Source organism: Hippopotamus amphibius, chromosome 3 (assembly GCF_030028045.1).
Source record: "Hippopotamus amphibius kiboko isolate mHipAmp2 chromosome 3, mHipAmp2.hap2, whole genome shotgun sequence".
NCBI lineage: Eukaryota > Metazoa > Chordata > Mammalia > Artiodactyla > Hippopotamidae > Hippopotamus > Hippopotamus amphibius.
Window position 1 is genome coordinate 173,935,109 of NC_080188.1, and position 22,750 is coordinate 173,957,858.

Consider the following 22,750-nt stretch of genomic DNA (forward strand, 5'->3'; position numbering starts at 1 on the left):
GAAAGGATCAAAAACAGAACTTTTTTAAACTTAAAAAATTTCTACTCAAGGAGAGAGACACTGTCAAGAGAATGAAAAGCCACAGAGTTGGAGAAAATATTTCTAGAAGACATATGTCATAAAGGATTTTTATCTAAAATATACAAAGAATTCTTAAAACTCAACAATAAGAAAACAATCTGATTTAAAAATGGACCAAAGACCTTGACAGACACCTCACAGATATACAGATAGTAAATAAGCATATGGAAAGATGCTCCATATCATCATATGTCATCAAGGAAGTGCAAATCAGAATAACAGGACATCACTAAACACCTATCAGAATGGCTAAATCTTGAGCACCAACACCACCAAATACTGAGGAGGATGTGGAGCAACAGAAGTCTCATTCTTTGTTAGTGGGGACAAAAAATGGTACACGTACTTTGGAAGACAGTTTGGTTGATTTCTTACAAAAGTACTCTTAGCATGTGATTCAGTGGTTATACTCCTTGGTATTTACTCACACTTGAAAGTTGAAAACTTAGGACCACACAAAAGCCTGCACAAAGATGCTTGTAGCAGCTTTATTCATAATTGCCAATCTTGGAAGCAACCAAGATGTCCTTCAGTAGGTGAATGGATAAATAAACTGCAGTGTATCCAGACACTAGAATATTATTCAGCACTGAAAAGGAATTAGCTATCAAGCCATGAAAAGACATGGAAGAACCTTAAGTGCATTTTACTAAGTGGAAGAAGCCAATCTGAAAAGACCACATACTATATAGTCCCAACTATATGACATTCTGGAAAAAGACAAAACTATGGAGCCATTAAAAAATCAGTGGATGTGGGTCATGGGAGAGAAACGAATAGGTAGAACATAGAGCATTTTTTAGGGCAGTGTAAATAATATGTATGATATAATGAAGGATATAGGTCATTACAGTTTTGCCTAAAGCCATAGAATGTACAACATGAAGAATGAACCCTAAGGTAAATTTTGAACTTCAGTTTTTATGACATGTCAATGTAGGTTCATTCTTGGTTAAAAAAAAATGCTCTGCCTGGTGAGTGATGGTAATAGGGGAGGCTGTGCATGTGTTGGGGCAGGGGAGATCTCTGTACCTACCTGTCAATTTTGTTGCAAATGTCAAAATCCTCTAAAAAAATAAAGCCTTTAAAAGGGGGATGGGAAATAAGTATTGCCTCTACTCACGGTTTTGGGCCTTAAGATATCTGCTTGAGCACCCAGTGACCAGATGTACTAATGGGAAATAAAATTTGTCTGTCCCAGATCTGCTCTTCAGCATCCTTCACTCACAAACTGGAATCACAGAGCAGCCTGTACAGCTCATCCACATGTCCTCAGGAGGGACCCTGACCCCTGCTTCCTTAACTTCATCAGGCGAGAGCAAGAGGGACTTTGTTCCAAAAGAAAAATGACCAAATCCCCACATTTAGGAAATTTCTCTTTCTTCTGAGTCTGGGAGAGTAAAGACAGACAAAACCAACCAGCACACCGTACATGATGAAACTCTGAGCTTGTGCAACATAGGGATTTTATAACTTATTTATAACCTCACATTCTAAGATAGTGTTTATGCCCAGGACACTTTTCTTGAAGGGAGTGGGTAAATTTTCATTTACAGTTTAATTGTCACGTATCATCAATAAGGATTGAATTTTGTATACCAGTAACAGAAAACTCGATAAATACTGGTTTAAGCGAGTTGGGGTTTACTTTTCTCATGGATGATGCAGCTGCTGAAGGATGTTATCGAGGAACCTGTATCCTGTCTTCTAAGCTTATGGTTATTGTCTTCATGATCATAAGTTGGCTCTTCTATTTCCGGAGATTTCATCAGAATTTTTGGAAAGAGGAGGGAGAAAGGATAAAGGGAAATTGAAATTGCTTTTTACAAGGCTTTGCATTTTTCTGGTAGACCGTACCCTCTCAGAGATTGATAACCACCTATCCTTGGCCAGAATATGTGGCATAATTGGTATAACTTGATATTTAACTCATCGTATCTGGAAGCAGTATAAAATAGTGGTTGAGAGCATGGATCTGAGTTTGAAAATTAGGAGTGTTACTTCCTAGCTGTGTGACTTTACATCGCTGTGTCTCAATTTCCTTATCTGTAAAGTGGATCTAGTAATAGGTACCTGTGCTGTTGAAAGGATTAAATGAATTAATGTATGTCATTGTTTTAATGGACATGCATAGTTTGTGTTAGGTATTAGTTACCATTAGCATCTTCACTACCTAGAAGAGTCACTGAAATTAGAACTGAATATTTATCACTGAGGATATTACTTTTCTTTGCGATAGGAAATAAAAGAGAGCATTTAGATGAGTAGGTCTAGTACTATCTAGTACCAGGGATGATCGAAAAAGATGGTAGAACTTAAGCACTCTTGTGATTGCATTACACTATCAAAAATTATGGGCAGGTATAGGGTCAGTTAAATTATTCATTTAATTCATCTTAGAACTTGGTGGCCATTAGGGCCGTCTTAAATTGTCATTTTACCAGCAATCCCCTAAAGTTCATTCAGCGTGATAGAAATTTCATCTCTCATCAACAGAAAGTTTGAAGGCTTAGCTATGTATTGAAATATGGTTTTGTTGGTACTGTTACTGACTTTTTCCAATTTGTAATCACTACTTAAAATCATGTATTAATTATTTTTCTATTTTGTTTTTAGCCCTATCTGCTTTGATATGATTGAGGAAGCATACATGACGAAGTGTGGCCACAGCTTTTGGTAAGATGATTTTATTTACTGAAATTGTCTTTTGGCAATTTTTAACTTGTGTGTAAATGTAGCCAGTGAGAAGTTATGTTTTTAAAAGCTACTGTTGGTTACATTGAATGGTATTTCCTGGACCAGTATATCTTTACAGGTTCAACAGCTCAAGGCCAACGTGGTTGGTTGTATAATTTCTGTGAAATGCTTAGATTTACCATTGGCCTTATAGATGACACTATAATAATAAACTTCGGGGTTTGTTAATTGTTTAAAGGGCTTTGACTGCTGTTTTAGGAAATTGGGGGTGTGCTGGATAATTAGGATGAAGCATGAAGCACCTTTAACTTACTTACGGGGGATAGATGCGAGGGCCATTAAAGCAGGCTAGAAGAAGGTCATTGGAAAAGGATATTAGAGGATTAAGAGGTTCTGTGTTCTTTAACACTTTGCTCAGTGCTGTCTTTATGTTATGTCATGTTAATCTGTGTATTTTAAAAGATTTTCAGTTGTGATAAAATACACATATCTTAAAATTTACCATCTTAAGCATTTTGAGAGGAGTGATGTTGAGTATTGTTCACATTGCAGTCTCCAGAATGTTTTCATCTTGCAGAATTGAAACTATACCCATTAAACACTCGGTCCCCGTTTCCCTCTCTCCCAGCCTCTGTCAATCACCTTTCTACTTTCTGTGAATTTGACAACTCTGGATACCTCATATACGTTGAATCAAACAGTGTCTTTTACGACTGGCTTATTTCACTTAGCATAGTCTGCTCAAGTTGCATCCATATTGTAGCATGTGTCAATTTCCTTCCTTTTTTGAGGCTGAATAACATTCAGTTGCATGTGCGGCTGGCTCTGTATATGTGGGTTCAACCAACCACAGTTCGAAAGTATTTGAAAAAAAAAAAAAAATTACAGAAAATTCCAAAAAGCACAACTTGAATTTGCAGCTCACCGGCAACTATTTACATTGTATTAGGTATTATAAGTAATCTAGAGATGATTTATAGTATTCAGGAGGATGTGCAGTAGGTTATTTGCTACTACTATGCCATTGTATATTAGAGACTTGAGCATCCTTGGATTTTGGTATCCATGGGGGTCCTGGAAGCAATTCCCTGTGGATACTGAAGGATGACTGTATATATCACATTTTGTTTTTGCATTCATCTCTCTCTGGACACTTGGGTTGCTTTCACCTATTAACTATTGTTAATAATGCTACTTTGAACATTGGTCGATAAATAGCTCCTTGAAATCCTGCTCTCAGTTCTTTCAGGTATATACATGGAAGCAGAACTGCTGGATCATGTGGTAAATCTGTGTTTAATCTTCTGCAGAACTTCCATAGTGTTTTTCATACCTGCAGTCCCATTTTACATTCCCACCAACAGTGCACAAGGGTTCCAACTTTTCCACATCCTTTCCAACACTTGTTGTTTTCTGTGTGTTTTTTTTTTTTTTAAATAGTGGTCATCCTAATGGTATGTAATTCGTGTATGTTTAATTCCTTTTTTAAAAGAAATATTTATTTACTTATTTGGCTGTGTTGCGTCTTAGTTGCGGCATGTGGGATCTTTGTTGCATGTGGGACCTTTAGTTGCAGCATGTGAATTCTTAGTTGTGGCATGTGGGATCTAGTTCCCTGGCCAGGAATCAAACCCAGGCCCCCTGCATTGGGAGCACAGAGTCTTAGCCACTGGACCACCAGGGAAGTCCCTGTTTAATTCTTTTATTTATTTACTTGTTTATTTGATTGGGGGTGGTGTATTCCACTTGCAATGAATCATCTCTCTCTCTCTATGTCTTTTGTGTTCTATTATACCTTATTATTCTAATTCATGTTGAAATTAGACCATAATTTTATACTGAGGTTTAATATGATATCTGATAGGTTTATATCCATTAGTCAAGAAGATTATTGTCACCAGTTTGTAAGTCCTTTAGTTTGATCTGGAGTGTGATTCTTCATTGATAGGTATATCCAATCTGCCAGTCATTTAAAGAGAAATTTAGAACAAAAATAGCTTTCTTAGCTTGTATTATCTATGTTCTTTATTAAAATAAAAGTTACTAAAATGATAGGAGCAGTGTATACTCTTGGATATAAAAACTTTCATTGTACAGAAAGATATAATATGAAAGTAAATGATTCCCTTCCCCTAGCCTTTCTTTTCTACCTCCTCAAAGATTATCACTGGTAAGAAGTGATTGTGTATTCTTTGAGAATCTTTTTGTTGGTTTTTGAAAAAAGGCCATCTTGCCTTCTTAAATAATTTTTATTTCCTGGTATATCATTGCATTGACATTATCTTTTGTGAATCACTTTCTTAATACTGCTAACTGAAATTCTTGTCATGTGGGTTTTGCTTTTAGGCTGACACATGTATGGTCTTGGTCTTTTCAGGCTGATTGTTTAGCAGTAGTGTTCTCTTTGGTCCATTAATTGATCCAACACCTTAGCATTACTTAGGAAATCATATACTTTCTTAGAGACTTTGGATTTTGATTATTCTGGAAAATTGGGTGATTTAGTGTAGGCTTTCTCAACCTTGGTAGTATTGACTATTAGACCAGATATTTCTTTGTTGTGGGTAACTGTCCTTGGTATTGTAGATTGTTTAGCAGTATCTATGGCTTCTGTAGCAACCCAGTAGCAACCTTTCTACTCCCAGTTGTGACAACCAAAAATGTCTCCAGCCATTGCTAGATATCCCTTAGGGGACAGAGTTGCCCTTAGTTGAGAACTAATGATATACAGCTAAAAGAGCAAGTTCTTGAAGTTGGTGGACTAGGAAACTAGTTCTGGGTCTAAAACTTACCTTTGTCGAGTCATTCAACCTATCTTCTGCTGCTGCTCTCTAGCCCCCAACCCCCATTGTCTTCTACCCTTTCACCTTCTTTCACAGATTTGAAGGTGTTGAAGTGTGAAACAGATTGTAAAGTGAGGTTTCCTTTTTCCCTAACTGCCCTCTTTTAATTTATATATTCATTGAGGCATTTAAAAAACCATAAGAGTCTGCTGAATCAGTTCAGTGATCTTGCTTCACTATGTTGTAAAGTTTAATAAATTACTGATTGACTTTCTAACTAGACGGGCCTGGCCTTTTCAGTGAGTGCTGTAATCTTCTTGGTGTGTATTTAGGTCATTGTTGGGAAGCCCTATTAGTTTTTTAAATACCTTTTTTTCCCTTCAAGTGAAAGTAAAGTTTAGATCCTTATTAAAATTCAGGTTACTATGTTATACTCTGATGTGATTGTGTTCTAAAATACCTTCCAGAGAGCAGGCTTTGGTAGGATAGGGATGGTAACATTTGCTAAAATCCCAAATGTCCTCCTTCTGCTTATCTGCCAATCCCTGTCTCCCATCTTTAATAACTTTCTCATATTCTCTCCTTCATGACTTGCTTTATTTGAACTTGCATGGCTTTTTTTTTTTTTTTTTTTTTTTTTTTGGCTGTGTAGCATGGCTTGTGGTATTTTAGTTCCCCGACCAGGGATCAAACCCAGGCCATGGCAGTGAAAATGCTGAATCTTAACCCTGGACTGCCAGGGAATTCCTTGCAGGTTTTTTTAAGGATTAAATCTTGTCACGTGGGCATGTATTCTGGTAATATTAACTCATTTCCTTTTCCCCTGTGCAGACTATAAATGTTTCCATGTTGGTGCTCTTAATCTATTGTATTTGTATATCTTCTTTATGCTTTTCCTTTTCAGTAAAATTTTAAAAAAATTTATGTTATTTCTTTCATTGAAATGTCCATGTAGGAAATTTCCTCTCAGATATGGAGCCTATCTGGTGGTAATATGTTATTCCTAGCCTTGTCAGGAGGTGATGATATTGTTTTTGGAACACTGTGCAAGTCATTTGTTCAGTATGTAATATTTGAGTACCTATTATATGCCAGGTGTTTAATCTTTAGGCGCCTGTGCTGTGCCAAAGACCACTGCTACGTTGATTCCCTATAATGTCCTCCATTTTGCTTGTCTTGCAAGTAACAAATGTGAGATGAGAAAGTAGATGATAATTAGAACAGAGCAACCATCTAATGGATGTAGGTTTTTGCTTTGATGAGGTGGAGGGAGGGAGGTAGATATAAAAATGTGCTTCAGTTTATGAAACTGAAGTAAATTTATAGTAATTTGGACACAGAATAAAAGAGGTACTGTCTTTTCAGGAATCATCTTTATATGTAAATCACCCTTGTAATTTCTCAGAAATAATGTCTCTTCCTGATTGTTAGAAACAGTACATGTTTACTATAGAAACTTGTAGACACCTACAAAGAAAAAGTTTCCCATAATTATATGACCCAGAGGCACATACTGTTAACATTATGGTGAATGTCTTTTTTGATTTATTTTAAATGTACACATATAAATGCACACAGTTTTTGTGTGGAATCTTTAGGGTTTTCTATATAAAGTATCATGTCATCTGCATACAATGACAATTTTACCTCCCTTCCAGTCTGGATACCTTTTATTTCTTTTTCTTGTCTGTTTGCTGTGGCTAAAACTATTAGAACTAATAAATGAACTGAGCAAGGTAGCAGGATAAAAGATCAATATATAAGAATCTGTTGCATTTCATTACGCTAACAATGATATATCAGAAAGAGAAAGTAAAAAAAAAAAATCCCATTTAAAATCACATCAAAAAAATTAAAATACCTAGGAATAAACCTAACCAAGGATATGAAAAACTGATATGCTGAGAATGATAAAATATTGATAAAGGAAATTGAAGATGATACAAAGAAATGGAAAGATGCCCCTGCTCTTGGCTTGGAAGAATTAATATTGTTAAAATAGCAATACTCCCCAAAGTAATCTACAGATTTAATGCATTCCCTATCAGATTACCCATGATATTTTTCACTGAGCTAAAACAAATCATAAAATTTATATGGAACCACAAAATACCTAGACTTGCCAAAGCAATTCTGAGGGAAAACAACAAGGCTGGAAGCATAACCCTCCCTGACTTTAGACAATACTACAAAGCTACAAAATAGTGTGCTGTTGGCACAAAAACAGTCATATGGATCAATGGAACAGAGTAGCCCAGAAATAAACCCACACACCAATGGTCAATTAATCTTTGACAAAGGAGTCAAGAATATATGATGGAGAAAACACAGTCTCTGCAGCAAGTGGTATAGGGAAAGCTGGACAGATGCATGTAAATCCATGAAGTTAAAACACTGTTACACCATACACAAAAATAAACTCAAAATGGCTTAAAGACAAATATAAGATATGACACCATAAAAATCCTAGAGGAGAACATAGGCAAAACATTCTCTGACATAAATTGCCATAATATTTTCTTAGTTCAGTCTCTCAAGGCAAAAGAAATAAAAGCAAAAACAAACAAATGGGACCTAATCAAACTTACATGTTTTTGCATAGCAAAGGAAACCATACACAAAACAAAAAGACAACCTATAGACTGGGAGAAAATGTTTGCAAATGATGCAACCAACAAGGGCTTAATTTTCAAAACATACAGCTCATGCAATTCAATATCAAAAAAACAAGCAGTCCAATCAAAAAACGGGCAGAAGACCTAAATAGACATTTCTCCAAAGAAGAGATACAGATGGCCAAAAAGTCATGTGAAAAGATGTTCCACATCGCTAATTATTATAGAAATGCAAATCAGAACTATAGTGAGGTATCACCTCACACTGGTCAGAATGACCATCATGAGAAAGTCTATAAATAAATATGTGCTGGAGAGGGTGTGGAGAAAAAGGAACCCTCCTACACTGATGATGAGAATGTAAATGGTGCAGTCACTATGGAAAACAGTCTGGAGGTTCCTTAAAAAGCTAAAAATAGAGTTACCATCTGATCTTGCAGTCCCACTCCTGGGCATATATCTGGAGAAAACTAATTCGAAAAGATACATACACCCCAGTGTTCATAGCAGCACTATTTACAATAGCCAAGACATGGAAGCAACTTAAATCTCCATCAATAGATGAGTGGATAAACAAGATGTGGTGTGTATACCGTGGAATATTACTCAGCCATTAAACAGAGTGAAACATTGCCATTTGCAGCAACATGAGTGGACCTAGAGATTATCATACTAAGTGAAGTAAGTCAGACAGAGAAAGACAAATATTGTATCACTTATATGTAGAATCTAAAAAAGTAAGACAAATCAACTTACAAAACAGAAACAGACAGACAGACCTAGAAAACAAACTTATCATTACCAAAGAGGAAAGGGGAGGAGAGCAATAAATTAGGAGTATGGGATTAATAGATACACACCACTACATATAAAATAGATAAACAACAAGGAATTACTGTAGAGCACATGGAACTATATTCAGTCCCTTGTAATAACCTATAATGGGAAAGAATCTGAAGCTGTTCATCTGAAACTAACACAATATTGTAAATCAATTATGGTTTAATAAATAAAGAGAATTTTTAGAATGTACCCATACACAGTTTTTTAAAACAGAAATGGAATTATATCCATTGTGTTAGAGGTTATTTTTATTCAATAACATAGTGATATAGTGACTTTATTCCTAATGTCGATTTGATATTTCTTTGGGGTTTAGTTGAATGACATTTTCAAAGTTTTTTATTATAAGACAATACACAATTGTAAAAAACCAAACATTACAGACGTATGTAAGAAGGGAAAAATTTATCATAATCGTATTTCTCCAGCTATACCTATTAATAGTTATTAGATTATTTTTCATGGCGTATAGTTACATATTACAATATGATTTTTATTGGCTGTATACCTTACATTGGATTGATGTCTACAAATTTATGTAGTCAATTTCCTAGTGTTTTGGTTGTTTCTAATTTATTTTGCTATTACAGATAACTTTGAATTGAACATCTTTCTACATATATATATCTGCTTATTTCCTTAGGATAAATTCCTAGAAGTAAAATCACTACGTCAGAGAGAATACACAGCCTTAAGATTTTTCATACAACTTGCCTTCTAGAAAGTTGTGGCAGCTACATTTCCTGCAACAGTATATGAAATTATTCATATCTACATGTACTCCTTAACTCTGATAGTTTTTTCTTAATTTTTCTATTCAGATTGGTAAAAACTAGTATATAACTTTAAATCAATTTTTTCATCCTATTGAAGGTGATAATCTCCCATGCTTATTGACTAATATATTTGTCTTGTTGATTTTTCTGTTCTTTTTCTTTTTATTTGAATGAACTCTTTTTATATTAAGGAGATCAGCACTCCAAGAACACAGATAGTCTGTTTGCTTAACTAAATTATAGGCATTTGTTTTTCTTGATGGCATTATGTACCGTTTAAATTGCGTAAACTTAATAGTATATCTTCTAAAATTTTATATCTGTAGGCTTATTATTTGAGTTTACTTTTAAATAACTTGTATACTATTATCTAATAAATGCCCTATGTATCTTGTTTATAATATGAAAGTATAAGCTGAAATAAATTTGATAACTGCTAGATTACTTATGTTGAAAATGAGGAATAGAAAACAAATAGGCATTATTTTGTAACTAGTTTATTAATTTATCACTGATTTATTCAAACCTATTTTATGTTTTCTCTGTTAATAGCTACAAGTGTATTCATCAGAGTTTGGAGGATAATAATCGATGTCCTAAATGTAACTATGTCGTGGATAATATTGATCATCTTTATCCTAATTTCTTGGGTGAGTTTTTGGAATGATTTTTAGTTTTTAAAAATATTCATTTCCTGAAAGGGTGTGCTAGCACTAATTTATTTAGAGAACAAAGCTTAGAGGTAAGCAAGTCTCTCTCTTACTCACTAGGATGATTTCTGCCGTCTTCCCTGGGTTGTGACATTGATTCCGTACCATAAGTACCATATCATATTATATTCAAGTTTTATTAAAAAAGTTGACTGATACAACTCTTAGATTCTTACATTGATGGCTGGACAGAATGTGAGGTTGAAGGAGCATGCCAGAGTTCCAGATACCTGTCTCTATAATGTGTTGTGCATTTCTGTTGTTTCTGCTTTTGGAGCAGAAGTGAGAAGCAGTGGAGGAAAAGGTTAATGGAGAGGGGGAAGGGGGAAAAAAGCTTGGGTATGAGGACGCCTAGATAGGAGAAGAGAGTCTATGACCTGGGAAGGCAATTGAAAAGTAAAACTGGGGAAAGAAAGACATGGATATGGAACTTTTGAGGGAGGACTGGTGACTGGAGAAGAGAGACACAAATAGGGAAGGAACCCTTAAGGTAAATGGTCAGTGGTTGGGAGTAATATCTAGTCAGAAACCAGTTATGAAAAATCTAAAAATTCTGCGTGTTGAAAAGTCTAAGATAGTGTGGAAAATATTTAGCTTGAGTTTTGGGGAACGAAGGTTAATTCTCCAAGTATTAATTTTCAGGTATAGGTAGGTATGAAGTAGGGCACTATTGGGTATGTATACCAGAAAGGATAATTCTTCATTTAAAGAGTAACATACTCAGAGTTAAGGATGTGATGTGTACTTGTATATTAGATTCTGATCTGCCAGTGCTTTGGTTGCAGTTTGATTTGTTTGGTGGTTTATAATAAATCATTAATTGGAACCTTTACAGCCATAACTTTCCTTTTTTAATCTCTGCTCTAAAATTACATTGGCTTCAATACTTTTTTCTCTTTCACTCTTCACTGCAATCCAGTATCTTTTCATAAAGGAAAATCATTGGATGATTGCATAGCTAAAAGGAACCCTGAAGGAAATATTTTGATGATTTTCTGTTGGAATACCAAGTTTTTCTAGGTAGATAAAGTCTTGTGGCAAACCAGGAGAATGAACTTAGGAAAAGAAGAAATACTGAGTGGTATGATACTCTGTGGGACTGGATTTCGTGAGCTACGTTAGGTAAAATGGAAACCGAAGTCCTGCAAAGCAGAACTGTTTGTCCCTGAACTCACGTAGATTGATGCTGCTTTGTAGGTTTTAGAATGACTTTTCTGTGAGTTGTTACAACTTTGTGGAAAATTACTTCTTTTGGAATGGTTAAATACAGAAAGGAATCCAATAGTCTGAAGATTTTGGTATTGATATTTACCAAAATTTTCAGGCAACATTCCTTAATGAGTCTACAAGTTAGAAATTCTATGTGAATTTCTAAATAGAGAGAGCACCATTATACTAATATGGAAGGAATACAAAAATACAGCACTAAGATGTAAAGTAACTTCATACTTTATATATTTTCAAATGTATATATTCAGTTAAGTCATAATTACTGATTTCCTAAGCTAGAAGTTATCTTAGTGATGATCTAGTTTTCAACTTTCTCTTTAAATGGATAAAAAAACTTTGGTTTTGGGTAATTGAAGTGTAAGTATTTTATGCCCATATTTGAAGTCTTTATAGTGCAGCTTCCTGTGTGATTATTTATGTCAGCCATAGAAATAACATTTCATCCTGATATATATTTCTGTTTTACTGACCATCACCCTTTCCAGTCTTTACCTTTGTAGAGTGATGGTCAAATCCTTAGGTTCCTGTGCGCTCAGGGTGCTACTGAGATCTGTTTGTGTCAAAGTGGAATATCACTTGTTTTTTCTGTACTGAAAAAACTGTTTATTCCCATTGCTTTAGTTTGAGATTACATGATTTGTATAGTGCCTATAGTTGTTGGTTGGGTTAAAAAGACCTTGAGCCTTTTAAAAGTAATTTCAGATTTCCTCTTGAGCATGGTAAAATAAGTGTATGATTCTGAAGTATTCTGTGTAGACTTACACCTTTTTATTATAGGTTAGGACTCTTTTAATGCTTTACATTTACCTGAGTCATGGATAAAGGACTGGACTACACTTTCTTTCTTTCTTTCTTTCTTTCTTTCTTTCTTTCTTTCTTTCTTTCTTTCTTTCTTTCTAATAAATTTTATTTATTTATTTATCGGCTGCATTGGATCTTTGCTGCGCATGGGCTTTCTCTAGTTGCAGTGAGTGGGGACTACTTTTTGTTGTGGTGCGCAGGCTTCTCATTGTGGTGGCTTCTCTTGTTACAGAGCATGGGCTCTAGACTTGCGGGCTTCAGTAGCTGTGGCTCATGGGCTTTAGAGCACAGGCTCAGTAGTTGTGGCACATGGGCTTAGTTGCTCTGTGGCATGTGGGATCTTCCTGGAGCAGGATCGAACTCATGTCCCGTGCATTAGCAGGCAGATTCTTAACCACTGTGCTGTGCCACCAGGGAAGCCCCTGGGCTACACATTTTCTATAACAGTGGTCTTCAAACTACTTTGCTTGGGTCACCCATGTAAAAATTCTGAAATATGATGTACTTCTTCCCACATTGATGCCACATTTTAAATGAGCATCCAAAATTTTTCTTTATAAGTTTAAGTGGTTGTAAAAGATACAATTTTAGGAGTATTATAAATACAGTTATTTATAAATAAGCTTTTATCTCTTTTTAAAATGTATCCAGTGGAATCTGAATAATATAGTGATTTGATACTTATTGATTCAAAAATAGATGCTTTTCATTAACAGTGATAAATTTCATTCTGTCTCTTTGAACTTCTAATTAAATTGCATATTGCCCACGTAATTTTATCCTTATATATTTTTGTGCTTGAAATTCTTACTGATTTATCTGTCATACTTTTCTGTAACAGAAAATAGAAATTATAAACTTTGAAATTTCTTTTGAACATAATTTTCTATTGTTTTAAAAATCTTAAATGTTTTTTCTGAGTTATTTGTAATTATTAGACATGCAATTGATCAAATAAATATTTACAAATTTTATAAAGTATTAGATATAAAAATTTATTGAAAATGGGCTGCTTAACGTGTGATGGTATCCTTCTCAATTAGTTCCATTGCCATTGAAGGTTGTTACTAGGACGAGGACTCAGTTTCATTTGTATTCTTTTAATTTATTTATTTAGGATCATCACAGCTTTTTTTAAAAAATTGAGACATAATTGACATATAATATTGTGTAAGTTTAAGATTTTTTCTTTTTCTTTTTAAAAGGATGTCATGAGAAACTTTGCTTACATAGATAATTTGATGGGGATTGAAGAAACTTTGTTCCTGCAGCAACACTTAGTTCTTTGATCTCTTTCTGAATTATGTGCTTCAAAAAAAGCACTTACTTTGTCAAAAAAAATTTTTAAGACCCTTTTAGTTAACAAATCCACTCCTTTTTTCAATTTTAATGAAAACAAAGAATTGGAAGCCAAACACTCAAATAGGATTAGGTTTTCTGGTCATTAGAGTTATGAACTTTTTTGTCAAGACATATTTTGATTTTTCCTTTCATGCCCTAAGTACTACACTGCAGTCCCTCCTTTTTCTTCTTCCTTCCCCCCCGCCTTAAAAAAAAAAAAGGCACACTCTCACTCTTCAGCTTTCTGTCATTCTTGGTCTTGAGTGCTTTCTCTCCTGATCCTGGAAGGCTCATGTGGGGCAAGGGGGTGTGTCTCCTCCCACCTCTGCACTTGCTCTCCTGCACTCCTGCCAGAGTTTACTCTCTAGCTCTCCTGCCCCTCCATGGTGCACCATCTTTCTCTAGCTACTAACCTGCACCGCACCCCCCAACCCCCCCGGCCCCAGCGATCTGTTTTCTAGCATTCTCTATGTATAAAATTTGTAAATTGAATATTCGTATCTCTCTAATGAATGACCCTCTTACTCTTTAATATAAAAGACAACATGCATGCAAAATTTAAAATCCCTGTTTAAAAAACAGTAGCCAGTGCATATAAAGTCTTTACTACTGCCAAGCGCTTTCTCAGGTGCTTTATGTATGTTAACTCACTTAATTCTCAGTCCTGTGACATAGGTAACTGTTGTCATCCTCATTCCTCCAGTGAGGAAACCAAGGCACAGGGAAGTCAGTCGAGTAACTTGTGTAAAGTTATACAGCCAGTAAGTGGCGGAATTGGGATTTGGTGCTAAGCAGTCTGGCTTGAGTATGTGCTTTTACTGTACGGTCCCGCCTCTAAAAGGATAGTTGCTAGAATAAAAGCTTTAGCAGTAGAAAGGCATTGTTTGTTCTTAGTGGTATAGCTAGTATAAGGATCCAGAGAATTATAATTATGGATATAGAATATTCATGTTCAATGATGTATGAGGTTTCTTGGTAAAATACAGTGTAGTGTATATATTTAAGTATTACAATTACTTAAGTTACAATTTTTATTTAAATGCCTAATTCTATAACCGAAACATTAAATTCTTATTCACGTGCTCCTCTTTATTCCCACCACGTTTTTTCAAGTTCTCTCCTTCATTTTCCTGGGATTATAATAATAACTGCTTGTGAGGTAACAAGCTCTTCAGAATCAAGCTCTGATCTGTCTACAATTCCAGCCTTTGTTCTTAGCCCCTATTAATCATTGACAAAATCACTCTGACCTTGGGTTTCAGCTGTATTGATTTTAAATCATCTTGTCTCCTGCTGTTTTATGATTTTACCCCCTCCACACACACTGTTTTTTTGGCTGTGGGATCTTAGTTCCCCAACCAGGGATTGAACCCAGGCCTACGTCAGTGAAAGCGCTGAGTCCTAACCACTGGGCGACCAGGGGATTCCCCCCCTCCACACACCCCTGTGTGGATTCTTTTCCACTTCTCTTCCTCTTCAGTGAGTCTCTGTGTGCCTGCTGTGGCCCAGCTCTGATGTCACCTTCTGTGTGAAGCCTGCTTGTTAACATCTTAACTGCTCCTTGTCATGTGTCCTTTTTAAATCTATTTCAGTGGTAGTACTGATTATCATATTATATTGTAATTGCTACACCATATATATTTGTCTTCCTACTCTGAGTTGCTTGAGTCTTGGATTAAGTCTTACTTAGGTTGAATCTTACTTATCTTCAAAGCTTGGTTCCTAGTGTGGTCCTGGTACCTGTATGATTTGTTTGAAAATATTTGTAGTAGATTGTGGTATAGTAGCAAGTGTTAAATAGGTTTGTATCCCAGCTCTGTCTTGTATGTCACTGTGAGTAAGTTCCTTACGCTCTAATATTTCGCTATGTCTAAAATGTGAAGAATAACCCATAGGATAATGTCTGCAAATTAAAGTTAAGGTTAGTAAGTTAAACTAGCTTACTGCTAGTTGCCCTTTTCTTTATCAGTTTATTGTTTTATCAGTGGGTGTTAAAGACAAAAGAATCCAATCGAGGTGGGGGCGTCAAGGAAGGGAGGGAATATGGGGATATGTGTATAAAAACAGTTGATTGAACCTGGTGTACCCCTCAAAAAAAAAAAAAATAAAAAAAAAAATAAAAGAAACAGAAACCAAAAAAAAAAAAGAATCCAATTAAAAGTGGCTTGAACATTAAGGAACATGTATTGATTTATTCAAAAAGAATTTCTAGAAGTAGTTAAGTTGGTATCTAGTGATATTATCAAGTTCTTTACATCTTTCTGGCCTTCCATCCCCAGCAGATGTGTTGGTCCTTTGGCTGTCTCCCCTCAAGGTTGCAAGATGGCTCTAAGCAGTACCAGATATCATCCTTTAATGAAGGCCAAAAAAGAACTTGTTTTTCTTCTATCCTTCTCTTCTGAAAGACAGCATACCCTTCATTGGTCAAAACTAGGTCACATAGCTAACCCTTAGGTAGTCACTGGCAAGGGTGTATATGACTGGACCAGCTTAGGCTAGTGAAGCATCATACCATGGGGTCAGTGAGGGATCTAGCCTCTCTGAAAGTATGTGACAGTTGGCATTCTGACATTTTGAAAAAAATCATATTCTTATTTTTTAAAAAAAGATTAGGATGGTTTTTGGATAAGTAACTGACAGTGTTTGCCATGATATTTATAGAAATGTCGCAAACAAAAAGAACAACCAATAAAAATCTTTAGTGCCTACCTCCTAGAATCAGCCAGTTACCCTGTAGAGCATGTGACAATCTCATACAGTGAAGAATTGTCTCTCTTCAAGTGCTGATAGTGTCATCAATGAGATGTGTAAAAGAAAGTACATATTCTGAAGAATCTCGTTGTACTAATAGGAGTGGTAATAATAGTAGTAGTTGTAGTAGTAATAGCTGCAGCAAAACTGTTTCTAATTTGAAATTAAAAATCTAGCATTTTCTGTTTAGCATGTTTTAAGATTTGGGACTTTTTAAAAAAATAATTTTCTTTATTTATTTATTTATTGGCTGCATTGGGTCTTTGTTGCTGCACACAGGCTTTCTCTAGTTGCAGCAAGCGGGGACTACTCTTCATTGTGGTGCACGCGCTCCTCATGCGGTGGCTTCTTTCGTTGCGGAGCACGGGCTCTAGGCGTGGGGGCTTCAGTAGTTGCAGCACATGGGGCTCAATAGTTGTGGTGCATGGGCTTAGTTGCTCTGTGGCACGTGGGATCTTCCTGAGGCAGGGATTGAACCCATGTCCCCTGCATTGGCAGGCGATTCTTAACCACTGCAACACCTAGGAAGCCCCAAGATTTGGGCCTTTTAAAGTTAAATAGAATCCATCTAAACAGAACAATTAGGTGTTTAATATACGTTTAATAAAAAAACCAGATTATATGTGCTTTTTCTTTTGTTTCTGTTTTCAGTGAATGAGCTCATTCTCAAACAGAAGCAAAGATTTGAGGAAAAGAGGTTCAAGTTGGACCACTCAGTGAGTAGCACCGTATGTTTCAACTCTTATTACTATTTTTAATAAATTTCAATTTGCTGTTTTTATTGGTTTAATATTAATTAGGTATTAAAGCTTAGCATATTATTGATTTTTCTTAAAGGAGATTTAAGATTATTCTATTCAATAAAGAACTTTCTTACTTGCATTGTCTAAAATTTACTCTTATCTTTTAAAAGGTCTAGTGAGATTACATTGAGTCAGAGTTGGCTTGTAATACATTACATTTGAAGAATTATATGGCAAGATGAAACTATGGGTGGTAATTTGAAAAAACTGTTGAAAAACTCACAGTTTAAGAGGATTAGCCCCAAATTATTGAAGCAAGTGCGCCTTGCTAAATACAAAGTTGAAAATATGGTTAGACAAGTAATTAAAATCCAGGAACTTATTTTGAAAGGAATTATACCTTTAGAGATGCTGACTTAACATGTCTTAAATATGCCTTTCATATCCGCTGTTTAAATTTATTTAAGGGAGAAATAGTGATTAAATTATACTTAGAAGGCATTGGGGAGCTACTAGCTGGGAAGGAATAGCTTGGAGCATTATAGTTTATTTTTGATGTATTATCTAATAAACATGTTAGGAAGTAGCAAAGATTTATTTTTGAGTCTCTAAAACAATTGTCTTAGGAAGTTATTGTGTTTTTTCTTTTGTTTTTAGAATGGCCACAGGTGGCAAATATTTCAGGATTTGTTGGGAACTGACCAAGATAACCTTGATTTGGCCAATGTCAACCTCATGTTGGAGTTACTAGTGCAAAAGAAGAAACAACTGGAAGCAGTAAGTGGCACTTGAACTTTAAAAAAAAATTGTTTCAAATGGTGCTCTTTCACTTATATTGAAAAAGATCTAGAAATGTTTAAAAATAATTGGGTGGCATCACTCAGTGCATCCAGTTTTATTCAACAAGAAACATCTTCAAGCTACCACTTCTAACAGATTCCTCTTTTTCAATTCAAAGAAAAAACAAATTCCTCATAATACAGCTTACTTGCAATGGCCAGTTTGTATTAATACAAGCTAAGTGTTAAGGTCATAGGAAAGTACAGTTTCATTTTAATAGGGAACAATTATATTGATTGTTTTTTCTTCTGATGAACCTTCCCCTCATCACATATGGGATTTAGTGGAAAAAATAGGAATTATTTTTATCTACATAAAATCTTTCCAGCAGGTGTCAGTTGGCTTGTAGTAGCAGTCTATGGCTTAACTAAGGGCATTTAGAAAGGTGGGAAATAGAACTAAATTATATCCTGTTTCATGTAATGGAATCTAAATAAATGTAAAATTACATTTATTTCTGGTAAATAAATGCAAAAAATATGAAATGAGAATTTGCATGTATTAGTTAGGAATTGAGTATGCTCCATTATAAAAATATATACCTTAGCATAAGCAAATACCCACTAGCTTAAACTAAAAGAGGATATAAATTGACAGAATAAGGGACTGAGTGGCTCACACATATAAAAAGGAAGAACTTAACCAAATGTTGGGAAGATTGGAACCATCAGTTCTCTGGAGACTACATGGAAGTGAAATCAGGCACTTGAATGTTGTTGGGAGGTTTTGCTTTTTACTTCTCATGACGTTTCTTTAGGACAGGTCTGATTTCCTTTTCTCAGATTTTTATCACCTGGGAGATAATGTGGTCACCTGTACTTCCTCATTTACATTTGTTTTTTGATAAAAGAAGAAAAAGAGCTTTCCAACTTGATTATAAAAAATTCTGTGGATAGATTCTGATTAACATAGCTTGGATCTGGATACCATTTAATAGAATGGGAATCTCTTAGTGGGAGAAGGGAGTAGGTGAGGTTGAGCTGACTAAAATGAGTCTCCCATGCTATGTCTTTTTTGTGGTGGGAATTTCTCCTGTAGTTTTTTGGCTTTATCTTTTATTTATTTATTTTTCTTTCAGTTTTGTTGAGATGTAAGTGATATGTATAGCACTGTGTAAGTTTAAGGTGTACAGCATAATGACTTGATACACATATATTGTGAACTGATTACTACAGTAAATTTAGTTAACATACATCATCTCATATAGATAAAAGAAAAAAAGACAGGAAGAAAAAGTTTTTTCCTTGTGATGAGAACTTTTAGGATTTACTCTCTTAAGAGCAACTTTCAAATATACCTTCCAGTAATGTTAACTATAGTCATCATGTTGTATGTTATATCTTCAGTACTTATTTATCTTAAAACTGGAAGTTTGTACTTTTTGACCTTCATTCAGTTCCCCTACTCCCTGCCTCTGGTAACCACAAATCTGATCTTTTTCTGTGAGCTTGGTGGTTTTTTTATTTTATTTTATTTTCTTGTTTTAAGATTCCCCATGTAAGAAATCATACAGTGCTTGTCTGTCTTTCTGACTTATTTATACTGCTCAAAGGTCCATCCATGTTGTCACAAGTGGCAGGATTTCCTTCTTTTTTATGGCTGAATAGTATTCCATTGTATATATGCCACATCTTTATCCAATCATGCATTGATGGACACATGTTAATAACATATCTTGGCAATTGTAAGTAATGCTGCAGTGAACACGAGGGTGCAGATATTTCGCTTATATAGCAATTTAATTTCCTTTGGATATATAACCAGAAGTGGGATTGTTGGATCATATGGTAGTTTTATTTTTAATTTTTTTAGGAACCTCCATACTGTTTTCCCGTGGTGGCTGTACCAATTTACATTCCCATCAACAGTGTACAGGGTTCCCTTTTCTCCACATCCTCACCAGCATTTGTTCTTTCTTGTCTTTTTGCTGGTGGCTATTCTGACCGGTGTGAGGTGATGTCTCCTTGTGGTTTTGATTTGCATTTCCCTAATGATTTGTGACATTGAACACCTTTTCATGTACCTGTTGGTCATTTGAATATCTTATTTGGAAAATCCTTTGCCCATTTTTAAATTTCTTTTCTATTGAATTGTATGAATTCTTTATATACCGTATTTTAGATAATAACCTCTTATCAGATATATGATCTGTAAATATTTTCTCCTTTTCCATTGGTTGCCTTTTCATTTTGTTGATCATTTCTTTGTGCAGAAGCTTGTAAGTTTGATATAATTATACTTGTTTGTTTTTAATTTTGTTGCTTTTGCTTTAGGTGTCATATCCACAAAATTATTGCCAGAACTCTCCTGTGGCTCTAAAAATAGTTTTCTGTTAGTATCTACTGTGTACTAGATGTTGTGTTAAGGGTAGCAGAAAAGACAGAATTCTGCTATGTGTGTGTGTGGGGGAGATGGGGTGGAGTAGCTAAGGAGATAAACTAAATTAGTAGATATTTTCACGTAGTGATAAGTGATATAAAAATACTTCTCTATGATAGATTGAACATGTGTAGTTATCTTGCTCCCTTAATGCTATTAAAATGACAGTAAAGGGACTTTTAAAAGGCAAAAGAATGGAAGAAGAGACAATGGCAGCAATGTTTTATAAGCTATAAAGCAGATGGGTGAAAAGTAATCTGAGAAAACTGAGCTGGCAGTGGGGAATAGCTAAGAACCAACCCTATTTATATGGTGGAACAAAAGCCTTGGAATTGGGAGCATGAGATACCTCATATAGTAAAGGCTGAAAACAGGATGATTTGTTGAGAATCTGATTAAGAAGCAGTTGGAATCTGATCCCTTCCTGAACAACTCATAGCAAGTGATTCTCCCTTTTCCACCTTAAGAGAACACTGGAATTTTTTTCCCTGGTGGTGGTAAAAGAGAGACTTTCTGAACTATTGCACCACAGGCTCACTTAAAGGTGTATGGGCTGTGTACTGAAGATAGATACGTTTATGTACCAAATGTGAGAGCTGTTAACCTTATTTCCCCTTTGATGTGTCAACATTAATCTTTGCATGCTTTTTGTCTCTGTCTTAGAATTGAAAAAATACAGGTATCTGAGTTTTAGAACTTAGATCTTTTCTGTTATTTTTTGATGAGGGAGCCAGTTCAGAAGCAAAGTTCCTATCATAGGTATTATAGAATTTTTCCATTATTGTTTTCCTATTTTACTTTGCCTTATTATTTAACTTGATGAATGTATCCAGCATACAGAAAAGTACAGAAAATGATGAGACTCTTGACTTACCCTCTCTCAGTTTTAATAAATAGTAACACTTTACCATATTTGTCTCAGATCTGCCTTTTGAGAATTTTTACACTTAGAATCCTCTCATCTCATTCTGTTCTCCCAGAGTAACCACCATAGGAAGTTGGCAGGGATCCTTCTCAAGTGTGTATAAGCTTTTTTAAAAATATACTTGTATCTACAACTGTGTATAAAATATCATTTGTATAATTTAGAAGTTTATATAAAGAGTTTCAAACTGTAGTTATCCTTTTGATAGAAGCATTTTTGTTTTCATTTTGATGTTCCTGCTGATGAATATAGATCTAGTTTATTTATTTTAACTTCTCTGTAGTAATCCATTGCATGAACATTTCTATTCCCCTGTTGATGGACATTTAAGTTGTTCTGAATTCATAATTATGAGTGTCAGTCCTGCATTTAGTATTGTTATTCATGTCTCCTTGTGCTCATGTATATATATGTACTTAGTGATTTAAGGAGTGAAATTGCTGTTCATAGGGTTTGCATGCACATTTTAACTGTATTAAATATTGCCAAATTGCTTTTCTATGGATTTGTACCATATCAACCCTTGGTATTGTTGGTGTCTTATTTGGTGAATTGCCTATTCAAGCCTATATCCATTTTCCTAATAGATTTTTTTTTTCTTATTAATTTGTAAGAAGTGTGTGTGTGTGTGTGTGTGTGTGTTTTGGATATTGCTACTTTGCCAAATAGTATTTTGGTAATTGAATTCTAGTTGAATTGTATTGGAGTCAGACTATGATTTATATGATTCTAGATTGAGTATTTTTCCTGATTTCATTTTACTTGTCTTGTTGGCTTGTCAGATATAACATTTTGTTTGGTTTCTTAGTGGTTGCTTTTGGGATTTTAATATAATTGTTATTACATTGTACCTTTGAGTAATATTATCCTACTTCACTGGTATTATAAGAACCTTACAACAATATACTTCCATTTCTTCTCAATCAGCCTTTGTACTATTTTTGTCAAATGTTTTACTTCTATATATGTTATAACCTACCCCCCACCATGAATTGTTACTAATTTTGGTTTAAACAGTAAATTATGTTTTATGGAGATTTTTAAAAGTTATATATATACACCCATATATTTATCATTTCTGGTGTACTTCATTGTTTTGTTTTCCATTAACTCTTTCATTCATGCTTTTGAATTCCATCTGCAGTTTCCCTTCTGCCTGAGGGACAGCCTTTATCATTTCTTTAGTGTAGATCTGCTGGTGATGAATTCTTTCACTTTCTATATCTGCTGAAGTC

At 34.8% G+C, this 22,750-nt stretch overlaps 1 protein-coding gene across 6 annotated transcripts in view; it reads left to right on the top strand.

The window, feature by feature from the left end:
- The window catches only part of COP1 (COP1 E3 ubiquitin ligase), a 238,793-nt gene that overhangs the window by 23,159 nt on the left and 192,884 nt on the right, over nucleotides 1–22,750 (top strand). For 4 of the 6 annotated variants that reach the window (XM_057729123.1, XM_057729128.1, XM_057729125.1 and 1 more), the window contains exons 2-5: nucleotides 2,698–2,757; nucleotides 10,348–10,445; nucleotides 17,280–17,356; nucleotides 18,029–18,148. In XM_057729123.1, the coding sequence (XP_057585106.1) occupies nucleotides 2,698–2,757; nucleotides 10,348–10,445; nucleotides 17,280–17,356; nucleotides 18,029–18,148 (355 nt within the window). The remainder of the gene's footprint in view (nucleotides 1–2,697; nucleotides 2,758–10,347; nucleotides 10,446–17,279; nucleotides 17,357–18,028; nucleotides 18,149–22,750) is intronic. The other 2 variants (XM_057729124.1, XM_057729126.1) reach the window with 1 other exon arrangement.